Below are 27,733 nucleotides of genomic sequence, written 5' to 3' on the forward strand. Positions count from 1 at the left end.
TAACGATGTGTCATTTCACAACACAGATACGCAACTCATGTAGTCAACGACGATGATATCATATCTGCTTTATTTTCAACTGTGGGGTGGTTATGTATTAATATAACACGAATTCACCACTTACTAACGCTATAATATGTTTTTATTAATAGTTTCTCTTATGTGACAAACACTCGGATGCGGCTTGTAAGCAATTGCTACTGTGCCCCGGTAAGAGCAGTTTTTAGGTAAATTTCGGTTGAATAAATTCAAATTTAGTAGGTACACTAATAAATGTATGAAAATACATTATGATACACAATTAATGTTTTAACGTTAAAGCAGGTATAATGTCAATCGAGCTAAGCCAGAATAATATTTTCGGTATAGATGAGAGGTTTAAATTAATCTGCTTCGATAGATGTAAATGTTCAAACAATCTCTGCATATTACAAAAAAAGTAATATGTTGTATGTGGTAAAAGCAAAAAAGTAAAATTATGGTAATAAATAATTTTAATATTTATTTGTCCTCCCTTTCGCTAATAAGATTTGATTGATTGTAGAACTCACTTTGTACTGGTCCCAAAATTAATCTTATAAGCGACGTCTACCGTACCAGTTATTTTTTGAACAACTAAGTTAATATTCTTAATACAATAGTATTGTATTACAATTGTCATACGAATCATTCCATTAACTTTTTGTGTACATCAGCAGTCAATAAATATAATTTTATTAAATTATTAAATAACAGCATCTTTTTATGATAGGTATTTAAATTTATTTAAAAAATAAAATCTTTTACATTTTTAATCTGCTATAGGGACTGTTTAATTTAAAACATATGTAGATAAAAAAAAAAAAATATTTTGTTAGTAAACAATATTGCATACAATATTTGAAATATTTTTCACTTGCGAGACTTCAGTTTCTTGCTAGGATTAAAATATATTTTCTTTATTCACGTCTTATTAATAATTTTTCGATAGTTGTTTCACTATGTATGGGGCGACGACTAAGTGCGAATTTTTACCCATCACAAATGATTGATGACTGAACGGTATGTTGTCAATGTATAGCTTATCCTTAACATTTGGTAAATTGTCCAATAACCATTTAATATCCTAAAATGAAAAAATAAACATTTTATTCATTAGCGTTCCATGATTATTTGTAATTAACGGAGAATAACATGTATCAACTGAATGCATTAAAATATGTTAAATTTCATAAAAATTATCATTATATATAAAAATTAGTAATAAAAATAATAATATTATTATAATATATTATTTTAAAATCAAATGTTATGTTTTTTTTTTACCTTGGGAGGTACAAGATTATCGCGTTTGGAATACAAAATGATTGCTGGAGCTGTTATTTTACTTATGTTATACTCTGGAACAGTGATAGAATTGTAATGTGCCAAGTTACCAACTGTACCATAATCATAATTACTGAAGCGACCTTAAAAAAATATATATATATATTAAATATCAATATTTTTTATGTATGGAAAAATTTTATTTAAACAATAAACACACTAATTTGTAACGTTCTGTTAGTTCATTAAAATAGAAGAATCTTAAATGTGTAATTTACAGTTTCTTTAATTCGACAACAACGTTATCAACATTAATAATATAATATCCATGTTCATCTAATCTTTACCGTCCTAATTACTTTTTCATTTTAATAAATAAACTCACGACTTAATTTCGTTATTGGTCGATTATTGGTCTTCAAATAAACAAATAAACCATAACAGAAACGAAGTATACTTATCACTTATAATTATTACCTGATAACAGTAATTGAAAATAGTGTTTGACTGATTTCAATGATGTGGGTTGCGGATAAGTAGTAAACACATCTATAACAGGTTCCTAAATACATGAATAATTATGAATTAATTTGTATTTTAATTTTTAGACTTTTTTTTTAATAATTTAAAACTCGTAAAATATATGTTTATCACATATATTACTCACTATATGAAGTGGATTATAAAATCCCTGTATCAAATTCATCGATTGAACGCAAATGAATCCGAAAAATTTAATTCTGCATAATTGTCCGACTGCTATGTTATCTGGGTCACTGTTAAGTGATATGTAATTAAATTTAAACTTTGCTTTCTGAAAATGAATAATATCTACATGTTAAATATATTTTAAAACATAATTCCAAGTTACAGTATATTATTTACAATTTTTTTTCAACTTTTTATAATTAACTTTTAATTATTTTTACAATTCAAGATAGAAAAAGAGAATATTATTAAAATTTCAAATTTAATTTAATTCTATGTTTACCCAATGGATTTTATATAATTTGTAAACATTAATTAGTTAAATATTTATCGTAATATGACTAAATGTTTAACTTAATTTAATTCAAACGTAAGGAATGACTTCAACGACAAATTACTGTTTTATACAGAAAAAATAAATAGTTTTATATTTGGAACAAATAAAAAAAAAAAAGGAATATTAATGATTTTATAGTTGCATAAAATGCTTTTTAAGTGTCATTATATGAATTCACAATGAAATAATGAATAAGAAATATATTTATTTAACAGTAAAAATGAATTATTAAATTAAATAATTACCAAAAATGTTCGAATAGCTTTTCTAATGAAATAGTATTGTATACCCTGGTATCCAGATCCCATTCTGGTAGCTGGAGCCATCAAAACTAGATTTCTGACTTTTTTATTGTACTCGGGTTTTTCAGCTAGTGTAATTAGAGGTATGGTTGCTCCTAAAGAAACACCACCGACATCTACTTTAGAATGTCCAGTGACAGATAGTACAAGATCAATGGCAGCTGGTAAATCATATATTGCCAACTCATGAAAACTGAAAACAATAATATAAATTAAAATCAACTATTGTTATTATGATTACGTGTTAAATAGTTAACCTTATTAAATATTTGTAGACGTCAAGTTTATTTATAATAAAATATAAGTTTTTTTTGTTGAAGTAGTATTTATAACGTTTAAGTAATATTTAAGATATATTAATATTAATATTTAAAAATTGGTTCGTATATATTATGTTATGGTATATAGTGATAATTTATTATTAATATTTTAAAATTAAATACGAGTCAGAGTTATGGATCTGATCTGATGGAGTTATAATCACAGTTATGGAAGATAAATTTTATAGTAATTTATCTACTTTAATTAATTATAAACGTGTAAACGTGAAGACAGTAAATATTTTTATATTTTTTGAGCAAAATTGAGTTTAAAAGAAAAATTGAAGATGTCAATCATGCAAGAATATACTCAACTCGTAATTATAAAAATATTGAAAAATAAACTAACTGAAGAAATTGTTTCACATAAATTCAATAGCTACACTACTTTTAGGACTCCATATAATTTAATATTTGGTTATATGTAGAGAATCTGTAAATTATATTATAATATCAGACAGTGGTGTACATTCGATCTTGCTATGGGGGGGGGGGGGGGGGTTAACAAAAATAATCATTATCTTTTTTTTTTCGTTTTACAGATAAATAAGATAAATAACTGCTATAAACAGTTATTATTTTATACAACTTTTTTACCAATTTACAGTTTACTTTTACATTACAGTAAATTAATAGCTATTGGAATATAAAAACAGCATAGTTAACAAAAATTTTCAAACACCTATCAATATAATTATTTAATTATCATAATATTTGTTTAGTTGTATATTTTAAGTTCAAAGCGTAATAATGAAACTACGAATATATTATACGTCATCAATAATAAAACAATTTTCTTTTTTTTTTTAGCCCTGGGGGGTTTTGAACCCGGAAACCCTCCTCGTATGTACGCCACTGATATCAGAATAAAATGTAATGTGAATTGACGTTAAGGATGTGCACGGAACACCTTTATTCAGTCAAAGCCGAGGTTCAGTAGAACGTGTCAACAGAAATGTTGAAGCTTTGTTGAGTGCTTGTATGGCAGAACAAAACGGTCGTTACTGGATTTATATGCATCATATTTAAAAAAATTGAGCTTTTTATTCAGATAACTAAAAAATTGTTTTGTTTTTTTGTTTTTTTTTTAACGTAACATAATACGAGCAAATATAAGCAAATTTTAAAATCTTGCGTTTTTCACATTTTTAGTACAAATCCAATAACGGTTGTTAACGTGGTATGTTGTATACGCTCTGTCAATCTAAATATTATTGGTGTAAATGCTGAAGGTAAGATGCAGCTACCTACAGCGATTATGTACTGTTTTTCGAAGCATGGAGTCACAAGTTCAAAACGCTTACCAGTAATTATCATACTTTTCCATTAAATATTCTACTGTGATACTCTACTTCACAACGTATCAACACACTACTCCATGATATTTTAAGGAATAACCATTATTTACGTATTATATTCAAAATGTCCACATTGAACGTAATTCTGCACACAAGTCAATTTTATGAATAAATACAATATTATTATTTATTATATAAAATGTCAATAATTAGTATTGAGCTCGTTACTGGATTAGATCATGAATTTTAGTAACTGACTTTTATAATCAAATGAAATATTCTTAAATTAACTATAATTTATGAACATTTGGTTTTTTTTTTTTTTTTAAATTATTGATAGACAGCTATTTATATCATATTTTATGAAATGTATCGATTATTTTAAACACAATACAATTCTTCAAAATGATATTTAGATATTTACCATTGTGTATGGAGAAATGTGATAATTATCAATTACTGGTAATAGTGACTTAAAAATGTAGTGGTTTTCATTAATAACCGACCGAAAATATCATGATAAATGTCGTGATTTATTGTAACAATAATAATATTAAATTAAAAACAAAAATTCTTTCATTTTTAGAGTTTATTAAACGATTTATGCATTATGCTTACCTGTAGTCCCAGTTTAAACTAGTTAGCTTAGGAATAATTCCTGTCCTGGGATCCTTAATTTTTTTTGACATTCCTGTAACTCTATAATTGAATAGCCAAACGTCGAATCCGGCGTCTGATAGCAAGAATCCTATATTATAGACATTGTTCATACATGTTAACATTTACGTTTTTCATATAAATATTTAGATAATCTATTGTTTATTTGTGAATAGTTCGTGATCATCGAAAATAGTACCATACCGTATAGTTAAATTAAATGAAAAAACAAGTGATTTGAATGATTTTACTTAGTGTAATGAAAATCTGTGGTTGATGATGCTTAGTTATAATTACAAAATAACAAATATGGAATATCAACTTTAATTGTCATTTCAAAAAGAATAATTTTTGTAGGTTGTTTTTATTCATCAAATATCGTATCACAAATGGGTCTAATTCTTTTTATAAAATTGAATTAATCATATGTTGATCGATGTTAACATGATGTTTTAAATAAAACTTATTTTGATTCTATTGTATAATAAATATACATTCAAATTATTTCTCAAAAATCACAATTTTTTTTTTTCATCGATCGAAATTTTATCATAAAAATTTTTAAATGTTGATGTATAGTATTTAAATAAATAGATTAAGTAATAAGGTCTGTAATTTTAATATAGATCTAATTCAATCACATACCAAACGTATATTACATTAAAGTCTTATTAAATAATCTATTTTGTAAACATTTATATGTTGGTTCTATGATAATTTAATATGAATAATCATATTAACATAATATGCTTTAACGTTACTATTAAATGTTGCTTATTAATGTTTTACTCAATTTTTAAAATTCCATCCACTACATTTCATTAATTATTTATTTTGTCAAAATATAGTGTTAGGGTTAAATCTATGATCAGTGTCAGTTTTGCTCATGATTGGACCTCCAACAAAAAATTACAATGGGCTCCATAAAAACATAATATTGGAGGAGATTCAATAAATATTTACTAAAAATGTTTTTTCTTGCTACGATTGAACTCTACTACAAATTTTAATACCTATATTTTTGTTTTTATACTTTTCCAAAGCAAATGTTATCGAATTATTATTATATTTGTGTATGTGACCGTTAAAAACACTTATCTAAATTTTTCAAAGTATTTATATTTGTTCGATTTTGATCAAGAGCAGTTATACCTAGTTTTATTAAATCACGTCACCAATATTTCAAGATTAAGATAAGAATAACATAACTTTAATTTAATTCAGGAAAATAATTACTATGATTTTTCATGTTAGCGTGGTTGCTTTGAGCCCAGGGCGGATTTAGGAAAGGTTTAGAAGATCAGCTGACCCACAATTAACAATTGTTGACAAAATTGCCCTCTTGAAGAAATCTTATATTTTTTAAGTTTTCCGATTATTAGTTTTTATAAGTTAAAAATAAACTGGTAAATGCCTATTTACTACACCCCCCTAAAAAAAAAAAAAAATCGAAACTAGTTTAATTATATAGTAAAATAAAACATCTTTATGCCAGACCCCAAATAAGATTCCATAAAATAAGATAAATGTTTACAATGATAATTATGAATAAATTTAAAAAACAAATATTATATGATCATAATGTTTTTTTTGTTACAAGAAATACATTTATAATCCACTTTCAGCTCTAATAAGTGGTCTTTTGAAATAGCTTGACTTAGCAGTTTTCAAACTGTGGATCCGCCCTTAGTTGGACCCCCATTTTAAAAATAAATCCCAGGGCCTTCGATGATTGCCAGGTATCCGATTGGGTCAAACCGACACTGCCTATAATCATAATTGGAGATATAGTTGCTCTTAGAATAAATTTCAAACAATCTTAACCAAATATTACAAATACACGAGTTCACAATTATTGAATTTATTGTAAAAAACTGTTTCGAAGAATTTATAGATTTATTTTGTTAATATTATTGAGAGTAATAATGTACTTTTACGTATTACATACCTATAATATTATATTATTATGTATATTTAAAAAATAGAATACTCACCAAGAGACTTGTTATGCGATACGTATACAATGGAAGTAGCGAACATACCAGATAATAATATCACGGGTTTACCGATGGTTTTGTTACCATATTTACTGTATGGAATTCGTTCCATGCCCAACATGAATCTATCCTCCGACATATATTCGTACATCTTCAGAGGGTATCCATTAGCTTTAATTTTTTCCCACTTTAAACATCAGATAATACACACAATATTATATCACATTAAATTAAAATAATTATAATTTTGTTTAATTATTGGATATGATATTAAATCATAAAATTAGTCAACTATAAATTAACACTTCAAATCAAATCATCACTTCTACTATATACCTCAATAATTAGATCACTGGCAACGTACGCCTGCCCCGTTTGAGCGGCAGCCTCGTCCACTAAAATAAAAAATCCAAACTCTCCAAAATAAATTCCTTAGGATATGTCTAAAAGTCAGATCCACAATGACACTGGAATACCTCTAATAAATAACTGGATTAAAACCCTATTTAAAAATATCTACGACAAACTTAAGGGCTCAGACGGAATCCCCAATTTTCAACTAGTAGAAGCAATACCCGAAATAGATGACTACGACCTCGACTTCCCTAGATATCCTCCAACGGATACTGATGAACTCATATTAATAGATAAACAGTAATTTTATTATTATTATTATATAAATGTAAAAATTAATTAATTAATTAATTGTAATTGTAATTGTAATATCATATAATGTGCTGAAACATTTTAAATATGATAAGTATATATATTATATAAAATAATTATTTTTGTACAATATATTATAATGTTAAATATATCAATATTAAATGAACAAATATATTTTTACAATATTTTTAGAAGTTAATTGTACTCAAGATATGTTTGAGATTAACACAGTACAAATTAATTAATTTATAACGAAGTTTAAGAGGCATAAAATAGTTGACGTTTAAATAATAAATTGTAAAATGAGAAATGGAAATGTGACACTAGTAATGCACTAGTAATTACAAACGCTCCTTGTTTTGTAATTTTTAATTTGAGCATTGTGCGTTTTAATGGATCTGGTCTAATATAATATGTTAATATAACCATTTATTATGATATTGTTTTTACTGTGTTCAATTAATAAAATAAGAACACGGAAAAACTTTGTTTGATACAATCTTGTATAGCCATTAGTAAATTAGTAAGCCATAAATAAAATGACTATAAACAAAAGACTTACTGTTTCTTTTGATGATACTAAATATTGTGTTCCGAATAGAATTGTAACAACAGTGAAAAAGTATATTTTATAAATATTCATAATTATTTTAGTTATAATATAATAAATAATAAAATAAAACAAAAAGTAATTACAAAAATTATTTCATAAAAATATTTCAAAACATTTTTTTAACTTAAAAATATATATTTTTTATATTAATTTTATAAATTAGTTGGATGTTTTAAGTAAGTTCAAACTGACATTTACAACTTAATGTTGAAAAAACTAATCACGTTCGTCTCTCTTAAGTATATAGTGGAATCCAAGGGCAAATATGGTATTTAATTACAATTTAATACCGCGAAGCAATAAAAAATATAAATTTTCCGTTAATGACTTGTAAATTATTTATTTTAGTTATTGAACGCTTATAAAACTAAAATTAGTATTTTTTTATTTCAGAAGTTACTGTTATATCAGTTGATTTTTTTTTTATTTGATACAGTTTTGAATTAAGTTATTGAAAGAACATTTTATTTAATAATATTTTTTTTGGTTTTGTTTCAATTTCAATGTTATTTTTTTAATTTATTATATTTAAAATGTTTCAGCACATTATGTGCTATTATAATTACAATTACAATAACTAATTAATTTTCAGATTTGTGTAATAATAATAATAATAATGTTAAATTTATTGTTCGTTTTTTTATGAGATTTTCTCTTTATCCGTTAGGAGGATGTCTTGAGGCAATCGAGGTCGTAGTCCTCTAATTTCAAAGTTAATATCGTATGCTGAGCGTTAGTGATTTTTATGCTTCCATATATAAATTTGATTAAATTTAAGATAAGTGGTCAATCATTACAATTGGAAAAATGAATTTGATCGAAGGTCTATATAATGCGTATAAAATATAATTATTATATATCTTATATATAATATGATATTTCAAATCGGGTGCTTCGGCTAAGATTAAGTACATAATAAAATAGTTTACCTAATAAATTTTTTACAATTTTCATAAGTTATGCGCATAGTTGTGTTGTCTATTTCAAGGGATTCGACCTAATAGAAAAATAAATAGTATGCGGTGCAACTTTTCAAATACTCCAATCTCTAGTAATATTGCTTCGTTTAACACCCAGGCCGGATACCAACCGGTTGGTTTCGCTTGCAGATTTCTTTAATACACGAGGTAAAAAACTTCTTTAATAATTTGAAGTTTTCTCCATCTGTGTCCACAATTTTGACGAATGTCAAAACAAATCATCAGTGTAGTGTAATAGTTTGTACACGTATTCACAGTATAGTATATACGTTATTATGCTACTATTTACATTATATTAATTAGAATTTATAACATATTTATTTTTAATTGAGTTTGTTGACATAGTTCAAATAACATATAAATAAAACGTACTGTGCGTTGTTATTCTTTGCACTAATAGATTTCTTGTTGAAAAATAATTACATTTTTTTTTTTAGTAAAATCACTTTTGAGTCTGCAACGGACACATGGTCGTACTATTTATTTATTAAAAAGTAACAATTTTAAATTAAAATTTTTTTTTCAATTTTTGTTTAAATAAATTTCTTTTAAACAATTAACAGTTTAACATTATACAAAATAATAAATAGTCAAGTTATTAACAAAAATATATAGAAATATCATCTTACACAATTATTAGTCGATTTATTTAAAAACAATTCTTTGTTTCACTAAATGAAATAAAAAATCTTTAGGTATTTCTATTTATAGTTTTTATTTTTCAACAAAAATTGGTAAATACGGGATTTTATAAAATAAAAAATGTGTTCTGTTATAGAAACAAGTTTGTCTCAAACTTACCATTATTAAATTATAATTTCCTTAAAATAATTTAACAAAATCATAAATTTTAATCAAAAAAATTTTAATATTATTAAGGGTCAGTTAGGTTTCTTATTTATATTATGTTTTTACGAATTAGTTAAGAGTCATTTAAGTGTATTTTTAATTTTCTTGAATCGTAAACACCGATTAGAAAATCAAAGTAATTAAAACCACTTTTACGTTGTTTGGGATAGTTACCATATGAATAGTATCTACTTCCTTTTTTTTATTTTTAACTACGAGTAATTATTATTGTTATTAAAGGCCAATGTATAACTATAAATCCTGTCTCCAAGATATGAAGTTATTGTATTGAATATAATTTTTGTTTATTAATTAATTAATAAAAATGAGACACCCCAATATGGCCAACTTATAGCATTCAAATAACTGACAAACACATAATGACAGTATGTCGTAAATATTCAGATAACAAAATGTGTGTTAATCTTCCTGAAGAATTGAAGGAGTTTCTCAGTTAGAATCTAACTTTACTTGCTGAGTAAAATAAACTATAAAAAATCATACTGTAAATAATTACTACCTTTAAATTTACATTGCACGTATTTTATTATTTACTCGTTAATCTATTTAAACATATTTTTTTATATTACACTATATGCTATATAGTATAAAGGCTCAAAGAGCTTAAGCTAACGTAAAAAACTATTTGCAAAAATCTTAGTATTTAAGTGGAGTTTAAATTTACGATCTCCATTATATCTTATATCTTATGCTTCCAATGGTCTATGTTTTTTAAATAAATATAAAATAAGGGCAAGACTCTTAGGTCAGATAAGATGCAGAAATAGGTGACTGGTATTGTTATATTTGTGATTTTTACTGAAAAAACAATTTTAAGTGATCTTTCACTTTTTAAACTTATACCAATCTAATAAATTGAAAAGTACCATTGATCACAAAAAAATCTGTGTGAAAGAGATCTGGAGTATCAGTTTATATTTTTAATAGTGTATATAGATATTAAATTTATACGTTATATTATTTATTAATTTTATTTGTCTAGATATTAAATATGAAAAGTTTAACGTGATTGAAAAAAAATCTAATTTCATCGATTGATTTGAATGATTATGTTTATATTCTTCGCGATATGTTACGGCTACTCTCTAGGCGAGTTCATAGAAATCTGCGCCCACAAATTAAAATATATACATATATATATATATATATATATAATAAAAAAATCGACATAATTTTGTTGGAAAAGTTGAAATCTAAGAAAATTTGATGACATGGGATAGTTGTGAACACGACGAGTGAAAAAAAATGTGCAACGGTACGGGAAAAAAAAAATTAAAAAAAATAGTATTAATAATTTTGTTAAAAATGTTACGTAATAATCGAAATACTTTAGACAAACGTTGTCAGTTACATAGTCGGGTTCGTCTGTTCATGTTTGTGCCTACAAAAAACAACCAATTTTTTTATCGATCAGACGTACAGATGAGAAAGAAAAAAAAATCAATCGTTTGTTTGTTCGGAAACCAACTGAATGATAACGAAATAACCTGAACGATGCGGTCTCCTTGTTCGGATGTTCCTCGTCCGAGTGCGAGCGACGACACGAGGTCGCAGGTGAAAACAACCGTCGGAACAACACCGTCGCTCGCGGTACCATTGTCCGATCGCGACGCCCATTCCGCCGCGGAACGTTCCGGCAACGTTGTCGACGTCCGCACGTGTTCTCGCGCGTTTTACGTCTTGCGCCAACGTAAAATATTCCCTATCACGAAGTTTGATAATATTGTCACGCCGTATGACTGATAACAATACCGAATCGGTTAAAATGATGTTTACATGATGCTCAACAACATGCCGAATTTATTCGCACGCTTACGCCGTGACCGTGTCAGTACGGATTTTTTTACGTTCAATATTCACAATATTTTTCCGAACAACTTTTTGTCCGACGTTCAAGTTGCCGTCCACACAGGTTTTGCATTTTTCAGTGTCTCTTTTTACAAGTAAAACGTTTTCGTTTTTTTTTTTTTTTAAAAAATAAATTTTGCCGATACAACAATCTTAAACATCGAGGAGCTTGTCAGCAAAATATTTTAATCGTCTAAGCTATGGAAACGGTTCAAATTTTCAAATTCTTAAATGGTTATTATGGATATTAAATTATTTATTGATCATTATTTATCATGAGTAAGTGTTTTATTGTTATAACGAAATAAATGTACGTCTAAGTGTTTCCAGGCAAATGTATTCAATAATTTTCCATATCGAACTTGACTAAGGACGAAATTAATGTAGCTACCATAAATTCTACTCGTAATCAATCATGTGATCTGTGTAGTTCAAATTTATATGAATTAAGATCTATTCTAATTTATTTATGCGTCAAAAATGTTCAAATATATTGTTAATAATTAAATATCTAAAAAAATATCTGTAATTTGGCTAAAATAAGTGTTTTCTTTATTATCCCTCCTCCTTTGACATTACTTTTATTCAGCAATAATTATTTTAATTTATTTTTCATTTGATGGTTTGTACGTTTTAAAAATGTAAGCTAAAGATTCCTAAAATGCAGTAAACGAACTTTTGTATAAAAATGTTACAATTTTGCAATCGGTTATTGATATACCTACCTCTTTAGTACGTAATCTTTTTGTATCTATTAACATATTTCTGATATAAACATAATATAATCTATTTACATCAATAACTTCAAAACAATAGGAATACTAATAACTATATTTTATTTGCCAAAAATCGGGACAATTTTTTTTTCATTTTTTCTCATTCAAATAACTTGTATTAATTATTTAATTATACAATTATTACTATGCCATTATAATATTTTAAGGTAATCTAAACAAAGTTCTTTAAGTGATATGTTATTTCATTTTTCACTTTGTTCTTTGAAATAGTTTTCGAACATTCTAAATTTTTCATAATAATTCTGTTCATCAATAAATATCGAATTGCACTATTTCATCGGTCAATCGTTTAACTTTTTATTTTATTATGGTTTTTCAACTTAGAATTTAATAAAATATAAACACGACCGAAACGTATAGAATCCTTAAATCAGAATCATAATTTATGTTTAAATATTAATTCTTTCATATTGTAAAATGATTATAAATTAATAAACTTCTTAATACACTTAATAAACTGAGTCATATATATTTGTTTAATAGTAGTGTTGGGCAACGATATATTATTGTGTATCGATATCGTTCCGATTTTCTCGATATTGTATCTCGATATCGGAATTTGATCGATATCGATATCGTATCGAATTATATTTTTATAAATTTACTAAAATAATATACTAAAATTTAGTATATGATATTTATTATTGGTACACCAAAATCGTAAACTTATATCTAGCACATAATGCTTATCGATACAGATAACATTATGAGCTATATCAAATGTAACAATAATGTAGAAATGTAAAATTAAATATAAATAATATAATAATTCACATTTCCCGAGGACACGTGTACAAACTTTATCAGTTATATCATTAGACAAGTATTATTACTTATTAATTATTAGTTAATAATTTATTACACAGCGCACACAATAAAATTTACTTAAGCTTAGAATCTAAAAATAAAATGTATTTTTAGAAAAATTATTAAATTTCATATTGAGATATATCGTACAACTATAGAACAATATTGGTGTCGAAAATGTGTCACGATATCGATATCGTATCGAATTATCGATATCGTTGCCCATCACTATTTAATAGTATTATAAAATGAATTATAAGTAATATGACAAAATAATAATTATAATAAGTGACAATTGTTTAGGAAATAAGCTAATACTTAGTTACCGCTAACACTGAAATAAAAATGCACTCGTAACATATTTAAAAGATTATTTTTTTTATTAAATAATTTATTTTATTATTTTTAAACAGATCTAAAAACGTCATAAATTTTAATAAAAATCGGAATTGTGAAAGTATTAAAAATTGTCAAGATGAAAAACTTCTATGATGTGCGAACTTATGTTTTTATTTCTGTGGTTTCTGCAACTGTTTGGATAACAATATCAATTTTATCTAAGAAGAGAATTAAAAGGGAGCAAAATAAAAAAGACCAAATAACGATACCACTCATAGTGATAACTGGTTGTGATACGGGTCTTGGATATTCAGTTGTAACTAGATACTTAAATAATAGAAATAGTAATGAAAATCGGAACACAAATAGAATATATAATTGGTTCAAATGTAAAAAGTTAATAGTCCCGCCTAAGATTGCTATTGTTGCGTTTTGTTTGAATTCTAATGGATCTGGTGCTAAACGTTTACATCAACTGTCCGTTAATAATAATGAAATTCAACTGTTTATTAAACAATTGGATTTAACTAATACAGATTCAATAAAAAATGGTGTAGATTTCATTTCTGATTTACTTCAGAGAAACGTAGATGAAAATGGTTATTATAAATATGGTAATTAAAAACTAATTATATTACAAGTTATTATGGGGATATTGTATAAAAATACACTTAAATTTTAGAATTACATGCACTCGTTAACAATGCGGCACGAATGGTGATGGCAGAATATGAGTGGCAGACCTTCCAAATGATTCAACAACAGTTTAATATTAACGTTTTAGGTCCAATCATGTTAACTGCTCAGTTATTGCCTAAATTTCGAAAGGATAAAAGTAAGAACTTATAAGATCAAGATCGTAGTAATATAATTAGATTTACAATAATTTATTGGATAATTATTTCGATGTAACTATATATTATTTAAACATTTTAAATTTCTTATAAAATGAAATTATTAAACCCAAAAATAATTAGAAGCGTATACGTGGTTATTTATAATATATTTCCAACTCTATTATGTTGTGATTTTTTTATTTATTTATTTCAACGGATCAAGCCCAATATACAAAGCAGTGATTAACAGATAATCGGTACAATGACGTACATAAAGTAAAATATAAAAAAGAGAGAAGTAAAATACAATATTGGTTGAATGATTCTTAGTGGCATTTATATAATTGGATTTATAATGAGGATTAAATACAAGATTCAAAAGATTGTAGTGAATTATAATAAAAAATGTCAATATTTAATATATTTAAAAATTTCATTAGATACATAACTAGACGGAGTATTAATAGCACAATTATAACACTGACCCAAAATAAAGAAAGTTCTAGGTACTTATTAGATCTAGTGGCATAAATTGGAATGCAGAAATTTAATTTATGTGAACATTTAGGACAATCAACATTTTTATTAATTAAATTTAGTAAAATAAGTAATGATAAAATTAAAGCATTAAAAAATTTGCTAAAATTTTTTTTCAATCAAAACGTCAATAATTATTAGTGAATAAAAATATTTTTTCAAACATTTGCAGGTCGTGTGATCAATATAATAAGTCACTGTGCTTATCTCCCACTACCTGGGGTATCTATATATGGAGCTACAAAAGCTGCTATTCGTGCATGGACAGTTGGATCGAGAGTTGAACTTGAACATCATGGGATAAGATTAATTACATTTTCACCGGGTAAAAATACTTTTTAGTCGCAATACGATAAACGAGATGTTATACGAAAACATTTAATTTTAGGGTCATTTTATCTTTATTCTTCCATTATGAGCGGTCATCAACGATTAATCGATTTCAAACAAATGCATGAAAGTATGGACAGTGAACAGCTGGCTTATTATGGTACTTATTTTGATGCTTATCAAAATTACTTGAGCACAATTGATCCATATATTCAACCACCGGAAATAACTATTCCGAGCAATCATCTAGTTTACAGCGAAATGGATCACGCATTATGGTCAGCACAGCCCAAAGTCGAATATAAAGTACCAGAACCGTGGCGATATAAAGCATATTTTATTATGGCTTGGATATTATCAGCATTTCATTTGTACCATATTAGAGATAAGGTCGTGCGTCGTTTTGTGGCCACACCACAGTTTAAAAATTATGACACGAATTAATAAGTATGTGATTGGAAAAGCCAGTCCAAACGGCAATAATTGGAACTTATACTAAACACAAATAATTTGAGTAATGAACAGTATTTTGATGGCGGTAAAAACGATTAGAGAGTACTAAAAGCCAGATGAAAAGAAAATTGAACAATACTACCCATTTAATAATAGTAATACATATAAAATAAAATAAATAAAAAAATAAATTAAGTCTCAAAAAACATTGGTTATAATTCTTTAAAATTTTGTTTAATAAGAGCAACTGTACTTACAAGAGAATTTGCTTTGATACTTGTGTATAGAGTTATACCTACCTAATCTTCGCTAACGTAGTAGCTTCCATATATTGGTAAATTACTACCCATAATGATTTTATTAAATTAATGATTTTCAAATTATAATTTTAATTTTTAATTTAAAATTACAATTTTAATTTGGTTTCATTAATATATTCTTATTGTTAAATGTTATAAATATTTTTATACTTTTATTTCGTTTGTTTAGTGGAAACATGTGACTTGATTCATTCAGATTGTAACATACTCGTATCATCATAACTGATTAATATCTACTGTCCACCAAAACAATAACTCACTAGATTATTATAATTACAAAACATATTAATATAGAAAAATAATCACAAAAGAGTCTCGAATGATACATTATTATAGACTACTTAAGTACTTACGATTTAAAAAAAAGGTTACTATCTTTCTTTAAAAGGAAAAATGTTTTTATATGTATACTATGACTGATATATTGAAACTGTCAGTTCAAATAATTAGATAAGTATATCCATCATTTAATATTCATCACCCTTTCAATTACTCAAAAAAATGTTGAAGCATATATAAATAAATATACCATTTTTCAAGTAATAAATAAAATAATTATTTTCATTATTTTGAAGATCGATTTTTTTAACATTCCAATTTTTAAGCAATTCAATTGAACTACATAGAGCAATTGTACTCAACCTTTTTGGTGATAAGTAAGAACTTAAGGACACTAAGAGTAGAAGATTGAAGGGAAATTATCCAGAATAGAAAAAGATGGAAGAAGAGTTATAAAGCTAAGAAGAAGAAGACAAAGTAATCATTCATAAATAGTTCTTATAATTTATGTTAATTTATATTATTAAGATGCTTTTAACAAAACATTTAAAAATGCATACACTTGTTTAATGACTTTGGATATCAATTGTCTGGAGGCTTTTTCCCCCGAAAATATTGCAGAATTTAATGACAAATCTCTTTGGGTACGTTGAAACATAATTACGATGAGCTGTTTGTTTTTATTGGGCATATCATACCACATCATTTTATAGACGTGATCCGCCAAACGTGTATGCTGTAAGAACAATAAAATATTGGAAATTATTGAAATCGTAAAAGATTGAATAGCTTCATTGACTTAAGATCAAATTAAGTAAGTATTTTTAAGCAAGTTTTGTCTCACAGTATTGGCTAGAAGACATGTTGTTAAAACTTGCTTTAATTATCAATGGAACATTAATTGTTCAATTTGAAAGCAAAAAAAAAAAAAAAAATCAAAAAAAAAATTAAAAATTTAAATTAAAAAAAATAAATAAATTAAATAAAATTTTATTTATTCATAAAATAATTTAAATTAATTTAAAGTACAAAATGTTAGTATAAATTGTTGAAGTTACATTTTGGGATATTTGACCAGAGCAAATGCTTAAATAAATTATATTTGGTTCTATTCAAATATAAAAATTTACAAAAATAACATTCAGTATTAATTTATTTAAAGTCGAAAAATATTAAATGTATACTTCCTCGGCTAAATATTTAAGAGATTCTAAACCGTTATAACAACCTGAGGGAAAATTTTAATTCAAATATTATTTTAATAATTTCATACCAGACTTAGTATAACTTCTCCAATATGACAGTGAAAAAGGAACGGAGTCACATTAAACATAAATGAACCAATAATTTTCACCTTATATAAAACAGACGCTTCTACCTATATAAAATTACATTTATTATTAATTATAGTATTTGTCATAGAATTCAATTAAAATATTATTACTTTTATTATACTGTAAATAATAATGGTTAAAACTAATTGCATGATTACTAGTTCAATTAGAATGACCCATTTGAAGTATGATTTGAAATCGTCTAAAAACCTAGAATAAAATAGATTATAGATTATTATATATCTAGATAGGATTTAATATCTAAATCGGACAATTCAACGAAATCTTATATTAAACGATATTATTTATTAAGTTCAATTGTTTTAACCAACCTTACAGCTAACTGATTTTTTACTAAAATACATAACAATAGCGCCATCTATGAACTCGGTGAATCAAAACGGTGATTTCCAATTTTGCAATTTTATAGTTTATTATCAAAACTTCAATGGTCGTCATAATATTGTACATGATTGTTGTCGTTTTTCTTTATTGGTAATCTATTTTATATTTTCTATAGTTATTAGGCACTAATTTTATTTTCATAGAAATGTTAATCAAATAATAATAATACTTATAGTTGAACCAGTTTTTTCAGTAATTATTTAATAAGATTGTTACAATTTATTTTAATTAATTTTTTAGATGGAGCCTAAAAGATTGAAGCATTCGTGTGATTTTCGGTACTTATAGACAAAAAGTTTATGTACCAACCCCCGAAGTTGAAAACGTCTTTTTTCGGTTAGGTTTTTGAACCTCTGTGATAATATTATATAAGTATATTTTATTTTACGTCGAGATGGCGCAATGGTTGTAAGTTTAAGTAGAACCCAAGTACAGATATTTTGAAGAAAGTGAAAAAACAACAGTTCTAAGATAAAATAAAAGCGAGAAACCGTAGTCATGTGATACAAACTGAATAATGCAATATTTCTGTTATACATACTTGATAATAATTTGGTGATGGCGGATACAATCAATAAAATTATTTTTAAAGGTTTTTTCCATTTTATGATTGTTAAATGTATTTTTAATTCCTTCGAGTAGTATTTCAAACTGGTTCATTATTTCAGATAGAAAAACCATACATCCAAAGTTGACTGATATTGTCGTAACGTACAAAAAAACAAGAAATATGGATTGCACTAAATACACAATTCCATATACTTTGAGTGTCTCAATTTTGATTATCTGAAATAAACCACATTATTTTACACAGATTTGAAATCTATTACTATATATATATATATATATATACATACTAATATGTAATATTCATAAATTAAAATTGTATTTGTACGATATAGTTATAAAATATTAAATAGGAAATAATCCTACCATTTAGGTTGGTTTAATAAAAATAAAATAATCGTAATCATTTACTTTTTTTTGAACTGTTGTACGATTAAAATATACAAAACCAATGTTGTTAATTGTTTAAATAAAAACGAGAATAATCTTTAAGTAAGTTGTAAAATGTATACAATGAATTTATAATCATCAATGAAAAGGGTAAATCTTCTAGGTGGGGTGAGACTCCGTGATTATGAGAGATATAAATTAGGGGTATTGGTGTATAGGTAAAACTTCTATTGATATTTTGAATTTTAAAAAATATCAGAAGAAAAATATTAAAAGAGCCAAATTTCTGTATAAAATAGATTAAGCTATTTACGTTCTAATTTTCACTAAAAAAAAGGAATCTAAATTTTGGGAAAATCAACAATTATAAGTGTCTATATAAAATCACATACTTGATAACATTTTTTCTGAAATTATGAAATTACTTTAACTAATAACTCTTAACGATAAATTCTTTGAAATATTAAATTTCATGAAAATTATATGTTGTAATGCTTGTAAATATAAGCAATAAATTAATATTTCATGTTTTTTCAGTTATTGTTTTTTAGTTACTATAAAAACAATAATTGAATGCTCTATCAAAAACTGATATGCCTTAATCATTGTGATTTTTCTGTCAACTTCTCTTTAGTTTGTTGCAATTATTAAGAGTACTGGAATTTTATTAAAATAACCATCATTAACATTTTACTATTTAATATTTCGTTTCAAGAATCTCTTATAATTGTAATGATTAGAGCAATCTTTCTAATTGAAATAGTGCATAAAATAAAATAAAACAAATATCATGATTATTAATTAAATATAAAAATAATTATTATTATAATCAATAACATTGAAAATAGATTTTTTAAAAGTTGCATGTTAAAAGAATCAATTGAGGACTGAACTAAACGTATGAATAATTTTTTCTTTTTGGTAACTTAGGAAATATTTTATAATGTTCAATTTATTAATTTTAATAATCATTGATTATAATTTATGTAAGTTAATAAAAGTATATATTAACAAAATAAATATTCTTAGAATATACTAAGATTCTACTTATTTTAATTTAACATTTTTTTTTTTTTTACATTGAAGTAGTAATTGATTTGATCTAAATTATTGAAGTACATCTCAGTTGTGACTGATTAAATCATTTAGTTAAATATAGGTATCAAAAGTTTACATCGAGGTATTGTGTATAGTTATTTATTTACATATTTACGTATTCCGTAATATATTTGGATTTACTTACCTTAGGCCAAAAGAGTACAAAATGTGGTTTGCTATCTAATGGTAACTTTCCAATATCATTTATAGCTGTGAATAATGGTCCTAACGTGATACAACTTATTACGATAATAATAGGTATCATTGAATATTTAACCGTACGTAAATTTTTTTTATAAGTTTCATTTGGATCCACTCCTCTTTTCTCTGACCACTGGATGAAATCGTTTCGAATAAGGTTGTAATTCGAAGTAATTGCATCATTTTTTTTAATAAATAATATGCAAATCAATACGTGAAACATTCCTACCATCATGTATTGAATTTGTTCCAAAATCATTGACAAATCCGTAACAGTTCCTTCTAAAATAACACAGACCGGAGACACAACAACCTAATGTTAAACAAATTTATTTTATTTTATTAAACGATTCAATTGTGTTACGTTATGAGGCATGTACATTAACAATATTGTCTCTTGAAGATTAATTTTATGGGAATATATTTTTAAGCCCTTTAACCCAAGTGTTGACGAAATATATATGGTTTTCATAAATCTAAAAAAAGAATCGATGAATATATATGTGTGAATTCAAATACATTTTAATTTCGACTAACGTTAAGTAATAAAATTAGTAAATTCGTTTTTAAAAAAGAAAAACATTGACGTAAAAATTTAATTCATCTTAAATTTCAAAAAACGTCATTACTTTTTTGAAGATTTGAAATTGAAAACTATTGAAAATCATTGGTTCCATGAGTGATATCTAACTGTTAAAAAAAATGTTTATGAAAATATGTATCATATTATGGAAAATAAAATTATAGTATATTTTGTTTATTTAATGGGGGGAGGAAGGGGAGGAAATTTGTCATTTTAGGAGGACAGTTATAAATATTTTTTAATGGTAAATTAATACAATAAATACTCACCATTACAAACCAATCAAATATATAAACATACACCAAAAATCGTAAAATGTGATCATATTGACCGCCAGTATTTATTGCGAAAGCTACTGTCATCAATATTTGATAAAATTTTCTTGGGTAGTAAATCTTATTAACTGATATCGTCTTCATATTGTGATTGTTTTAAATATTAAGAATATATTCCTCAATAATACACTCAAAAAAAAGTTTTCCAGTAGTTAGTCAAGTTATGATACCTCAATTTTAGTCATTGTGTTACAGCTGGAATCGTTTGTTTGTATCCGTGTAGTCTTTACTAACCTAGAACTATGAACACTTTTCGTTGTATACATAAAAAAATACTTGAGTAGTGATTAATATTAATACACTATGTAACTCAAGATTGTATTTTTTGCATTTAATATTCATGTATAATGACATGTTTTTTTCGCAGGGCGTTTTTAACCCTAACTATTAAAATAGGACTCAATCATTTTTAAATGAGTAGCATGAATATTATTTTAATACATGTAGAATTTATTATTCCCTACTTAAAATAGAATCGAGCATGATTTACCGTAATTAGAAAGCATAGGAATAATCGTTTAGAAATGTATGCGCTCATTGAGCTGTGGATTGATCTAAACATAGTAAAAAGTTGATCAGTTTTGATTTCATTTGACTAGTGACTAATGCAACTAGCAATGCATTGATTTTTCTTTAATGTGTGTTTTTTTATAGTATGTGTGTACACGACTGAGACTAGAAAAATTTCTATGACCACCATCACATAAAAAGTAAAATAGGAAGTAGGTTCTAGTTTTACTTTTGTGGTGTAATTTTTTTAAATTATTCGGATAATTGAGAAAAAGAAAGAAAGAATAGTAAGATTTGAAAAATTTTAATTTAAATCCAATTATTAAAGCCTTGAAATCTATAAATTGAAAACTTGACGATATTCTAGCAGATTTTCATGATTTTCATAATTTTGTCAAAATTTCATATTTAAATTCATGTAATTTTCTATTTATTTTTTTAAACAAATTTTTTCTCTTTTAGTCAGTTATAGATTGTAATAAACTTGTATTCAATTTTAAAGACTTTTAGTTACACCAAAATATTTTATAAGAACATTTTTAAATTACAATTTATACAGGAAACAGTGATATAGATTTAGAGAAAATTATATATTCTTTCGATTATTATATTTTAAGTTACAATAAATACAAAATTTAAATTATTTTTAAATAACTATACCGCCAATTTGCCTTATTTTTATAATTATTCGTCAGTTTTTCTTAATTATTAAAAAACTTTTTGGAAATTTGTTTAACTTACTTCAAAGCACTAACTTGATAACATTCACAAACAGAAATCTTTTATGATTGCGATGATTGAGTACATTTTACTAGCTAAAATTGTGAATACAGACTCAGAAAAAAAATTTGATAAAATATCATTAGTGGTGATGATTCAAATCTCGGTTGAAATTTGAATTTTTTTAAAAAACATCTCAAAAGTACCGTTTAGAACCCTATCCCTAACTTTTACTTATTGCTTATTTGGTGATGATCATAGAGTACTCTTCTGGCTGAAATCGTGTTCATGGACAAAAAAAAAAAAAAATGAAAATATGTGTATTATAGTAAAAGTTATTTTACTCAGAATCTAAAAAATCAATACCGATTTTAACAAATATTTTATGCAATATAATGACTGTTGAAATATGTAAGAGCTTAAATTGGAAAATAAACAAAATATACTCATGTAAAAAGTATGAATTAGAATGAAATAACATGTGGGTTATTACTTAGACGTATATTAAAAGTGTAATATAAACATAATAATTATCTGATATTATTTTAAAGGTCCTTCGTGATCTGTGTTGGCGTGTCTACTTATTAAGTCATAACCCTAATTTTGTTCGTGGTCTGTACTTATATATTTTAAAATATAATTGACACAAATATAAATTTTTTAAAATGTAAAAACTTGACTCTGTGATAACTAGGGCAATGAAGTTATTGCATTAAAAAACACACTAAATTGATTGCATTATTGCATAATAAATTGCATTATTGCATCAAAATATATTAAAAATTGCATTGAAAAAATTTAAAAAAATTTAATTATAATCAATAAATTCAAATATATTAATACATAGTAATAATAAAAATTAAATATAAATATTTCTTATATTATTGCATTGCACTACAAATGATTTTTTTAAGTTTTCAATCGTTTTCGAATGATCATCTGTTTCGCACAATAAATTTTTGTATCGGGAGAAACTTTTTTTTACGCCAGTAGTTGTTATTGGCGCGTACTTGAAATAGATTAAATTAAATCGTTGCTGGTTAAGTCTTCTGGCAAGCTCTCCATTGACTGTATTTCTCCACTTATAATTTTTGATATACGAACAATTGTTTGATATCCTTAATTTTTTTGTAAAATAGTTTTGAATTTCTGGTTTATTAATATTCCATTTTTTTCCGTATTTTTTTCTATTTTAGTTTTAGCGTTTTTAACTATAGATAAAGCTTCGATTAATGGAACATGTTGGGTTTCGAGTTTAGTGATTTCTGCTGGTATGAAACCATAATTGGAATGAATGAATACCAAGTTGGTTTCTATAGAACTATCCGATGTTGAGATTGTTCAATAGAAATAGAATCATTTGAATTTAATAATTGTACTACTTTTTTTACTTCTACAAAATTTTCACAATAGTAGGACGCGGCTTTTATCCATGTCCCCCATCGGGTTATTATGGGCTGAGGAGGTAAATAAATACTTGGAGCTTCTTCTTTAAACAATAAAATACGGGAAGGAGCCTTTAAAAATATTTGTTTTACTTTGGCGATAAGCTCATCAATTTTTGAAAAATTACTTCTAATGGTTTCAGCAACTCTATGTATACCATGAGCCAGGCAAGTTATGTGCACTAATTTAGAATATAAAATCTTAATTGTAGGAGCTGCTTTAACCATATAAGGGGCCGCGTCAGATAAAAATAACAAAACGTCATCGTGACGTATTTCCGGAGACTCAGAAGTGCGCGGTGAGAAGGACACTATCGGTTAGTAAATTAAGAAATGACCAAGCGTTAGACTTTCGAGGTCATGAGGGTCGGTCGACATTGGAGTGGGTGAATGTGAGTTGAGCACGGCTTCAACCCGACACAATATAATTGTTAGTCTTTCGTGAGCAAAAGTGTAGGTTCCCATGATTCGGGCCAACAAGCGTTTTGCAGATCGCACTGCGGTCTTTCACAATCTTCCAAAGGAGGTGCCCACCATGAAGATTGAATTTTCAATCACAATTTCGTCGAAGTGATGGTAGTCTGAATGCCAGGGTTATAAATCGATTGACGTAATTACCTGTTGATAGCAATAAAATTTGTATCCACCCGAGCTTCTTCACTCAGTAGGTATTGTTTTTTTTCAAGAGCAATTGTTTTCCATTGGTTTCAAATTTGAATACTATTTTCTTAACTATATTTTTTAGAACTATTATTTTTTTAACTTACTTTACAATTTCTATACCTAGGTTAGGCTTAAAATTATAACCATTGCGCCATCTTGACGTAAAATAAAATAAATTTATGATTATTATATTGGTTCCAAAACCTAACCACAAAAAAAGCATTCTCCACTTTGGGAATCGCGGTATATAATATTTTTACAATTGACAGCAGAAAATCAAACGAATACTTCAATCTTTCAAGCTTTATTTAAATTTAAATTAAAATAAATTGTAAGAATTTTGTTAAATAATTATCCAAAAAATAAAAATGATCAATCACAAGTAAGTATATTAATATTTGATTAATATTTCTATGAAAATAAAATTAGTGCCTTATAACTATGGAGTATACAAAATACTATACCATTAAAGAAAAGTGCCAAACATTTTATAAAATATTATGATGACCTTTGAAGTTTTGATAATTAACTGCATAATTGTAAATCACGATGAGTTCATAGATGGCGCTGTTGTTACATATGTTTTAGTTGAAAAATAATTTAATCACTAGGTCGGTTAAGACATTTTTACTGAATAAATAATATCGTTTAATACAACAATTCTTTAAATTATCCGATTTCGTCAAAATTTCATGTTATAACACATGGAAATCATTTTAGTTACTTTTTTATAGACTGCAAAGAAAATCATACAAAAAGTCATGTATCAAATTTTCAAGCGTTAAATTTAAAAACTAATATTTTTTTTTTTTAGTCTTCGACTACAAGGATGTAACAAGTATTATCATGATTTTTATCATACTGTGAAAATTTAATATTTAAACAATTTTTTTCTTTAAACAATAATAAAAGTGTATTCGGTACGTTTAAAAGACTTTTTGCCAAATCAAAATTATTTTATTGACATTTTTTTAAAAAAAATACCAAAGAATACATAAAAATTTTAAATTTTAATCAATAGTGCAAGAAGTTTTACTATTTATAGGAAACGATGATGACACATTCAGTGAAGGTTTCACGTTTATAGGATAACCTTTTAGTTTTTGACTTATGATAAGAAAAATTATTGGATTCTGAAGAATACCACTGGTATGCCAATGACATTAACATTTTTTTCATAACTTTTCTATTGTTATTCACAATTATTAAGAAGTCAAATGGAAAATTTGCTACAATAACAAACATTAATGTACTCGTACAAAGAAGGCAACATTTCGTATTAGAAATCTCTTATGATTTTAATCGCCTGAACAATACTTTTGATCGAAATCTTGTATACAATCATAAAAAAAAACACATTATAGTAAAAACTTTATAATCGTGGTTTCATTCGGTATCTACAGGTTTTTCAATTCAAAATGGGGTGTTAATTAGTATGCAGGCGTCCATATATAATTTATTATACTTATAATACATTATATATTTTTGATCGAAATTTATTCCGTTTAAAAAATCAAAAATTAAAATTTTTTTTGTAAACTTTGAATTGGTAAATGGATAAATATAATAATAATTATAATATGTTTAAGTATAGGTTTAAACATAAATTAAAATTTACTTAATATAATTTTTTTAAGATCCCATTTATACGGAAAGCAGGTTGGTGATACATAAATTTAAAGTAAAAAAATTCAAAGAACCATCAAATGAATGCGTTAATTTTTTCATAGAACGTGAATGTGAACTAAAGGCTAGCAATTTTAAAAAATGTTATCGTGGTGTGCGTATGTAATTGAATTACATTTGGATTGGGTTTGAGGATAATATAGACAATAAACCCCAATTGTTTTTGTATATTTTGGGTACGATTACAAATCTGAGTTCCAGGCTTTTATGTTGAAAATAATTTCGACGTAATTTATAGATTCGGGCAAAAATGAATTGTGTGGTGAATTCTAATTCATTCAAATAATAATAGCACTAATAGCAAATTAGTATACAAATGCATAAATACATGGTGTCGTTGCGCAAAAGAACAATATATTGTTTAATCAAATATTTTGTAAGACAGAGAGAGAGATTATTATTATGTAATGATGTAAAATCATAACTATGAACTCCAGAACAAACTACAGGCTTTTGTGAACCATTTTACTGGGACATAACTTAGACCAAAACGATCCTGTGAATTATTATGGCTCATCACCGTCAGTGGATAAACTTTGTTGTATCCGGAAAGTTAAATAACTACAAGTAGAGACGTAGCGACGTAACGCGTATTGAAATCTGTAAAATTAAATATATATATTTTAAAATATATGTATATATGTATATATATTATTATGTATTATTAATTTAATTCAAATTTAAGATGTTTATTTAATATTAGTTTTACATAAGCATAAATATAAATATTTATTGACTAAAAATAATTTTAAAAGTGATTCTGGTCATAAACAGAGTAATGAATTTAAATTATATATGATTCCACATGTACAATTTTCTTAATTTTTGAATTTTTTTTATAAGATATAAAGGCTTCAATAGCAAAGTTATTAGACTACTTTTATATTTATTTACATTACTTGTAGTACTCTACATGGTCCGGTCTAGTACGGTCCTAATATACAAAAACTATTGAATCGTCAGTTTGATCCTGCTCAATAATTTTTAGGAGTAGTTCGGTCTAGTTTTCAGATCAAATGTATTATTTTCAGTCCGGTCCAGTTTAAAAAAAAAAAAATGAAAATCTGTCCGGTCCGATCTCAATCATGATACTTAAAATCTAAATACAGATATTGTTATGTAAACAAATAAAACGAAAAAAAACCTACAACTTAAGGTATAAATTTATTTATAAAGTCGGGTAGTCCAGTCCAGTGT

At 25.6% G+C, this 27,733-nt stretch overlaps 3 protein-coding genes and 1 long non-coding RNA gene across 5 annotated transcripts; 2 read left to right on the plus strand and 2 right to left on the minus strand.

Moving 5' to 3' along the window:
* Window positions 1-883: 883 nt before the first annotated feature.
* LOC112686287 (lipase 3-like) lies at window positions 884-8,234 on the minus strand. Its single transcript, XM_025558498.1, has 8 exons — window positions 8,153-8,234; window positions 6,922-7,111; window positions 4,889-5,018; window positions 2,596-2,845; window positions 1,973-2,119; window positions 1,783-1,867; window positions 1,306-1,448; window positions 884-1,105 (listed from the first exon to the last, which is right to left on the minus strand). The coding sequence occupies exons 1-8, from the start codon at window positions 8,231-8,233 to the stop codon at window positions 953-955; spliced, it is 1,179 nt and encodes a 392-aa protein (XP_025414283.1). The 5' UTR covers window position 8,234; the 3' UTR covers window positions 884-952.
* Window positions 8,235-11,681: 3,447 nt separating this feature from the next.
* LOC112686288 (short-chain dehydrogenase/reductase family 9C member 7) lies at window positions 11,682-16,208 on the plus strand. 2 transcript variants are annotated; one of them, XM_025558500.1, is made up of 5 exons: window positions 11,682-12,135; window positions 13,919-14,458; window positions 14,527-14,679; window positions 15,390-15,542; window positions 15,606-16,208. In XM_025558500.1, exons 2-5 carry the CDS (start codon window positions 13,981-13,983, stop codon window positions 15,989-15,991), a joined length of 1,170 nt encoding a protein of 389 aa, XP_025414285.1. In that variant the 5' UTR covers window positions 11,682-12,135; window positions 13,919-13,980; the 3' UTR covers window positions 15,992-16,208. The 2 variants fall into 2 exon arrangements, with proteins under 2 accessions (XP_025414285.1, XP_025414284.1); XM_025558499.1 differs by lacking the exon at window positions 11,682-12,135 and adding an exon at window positions 12,158-12,180.
* Window positions 16,209-16,870: 662 nt separating this feature from the next.
* On the minus strand, window positions 16,871-21,672 carry LOC112686279. Its single transcript, XM_025558491.1, has 6 exons — window positions 21,447-21,672; window positions 20,539-20,907; window positions 18,880-19,124; window positions 18,044-18,143; window positions 17,873-17,977; window positions 16,871-17,335 (listed from the first exon to the last, which is right to left on the minus strand). Exons 1-6 carry the CDS (start codon window positions 21,594-21,596, stop codon window positions 17,123-17,125), a joined length of 1,182 nt encoding a protein of 393 aa, XP_025414276.1. The 5' UTR covers window positions 21,597-21,672; the 3' UTR covers window positions 16,871-17,122.
* On the plus strand, window positions 17,158-19,140 carry LOC112686280. Its single transcript, XR_003148880.1, has 4 exons — window positions 17,158-17,243; window positions 17,313-17,413; window positions 18,579-18,930; window positions 19,007-19,140. It is a non-coding gene; the product is annotated as an uncharacterized LOC112686280 (long non-coding RNA).
* Window positions 21,673-27,733: the final 6,061 nt, after the last annotated feature.

Source organism: Sipha flava, unplaced genomic scaffold, assembly GCF_003268045.1.
Source record: "Sipha flava isolate LNK unplaced genomic scaffold, YSA_version1 303_pilon_pilon, whole genome shotgun sequence".
Lineage (NCBI taxonomy): Eukaryota > Metazoa > Arthropoda > Insecta > Hemiptera > Aphididae > Sipha > Sipha flava.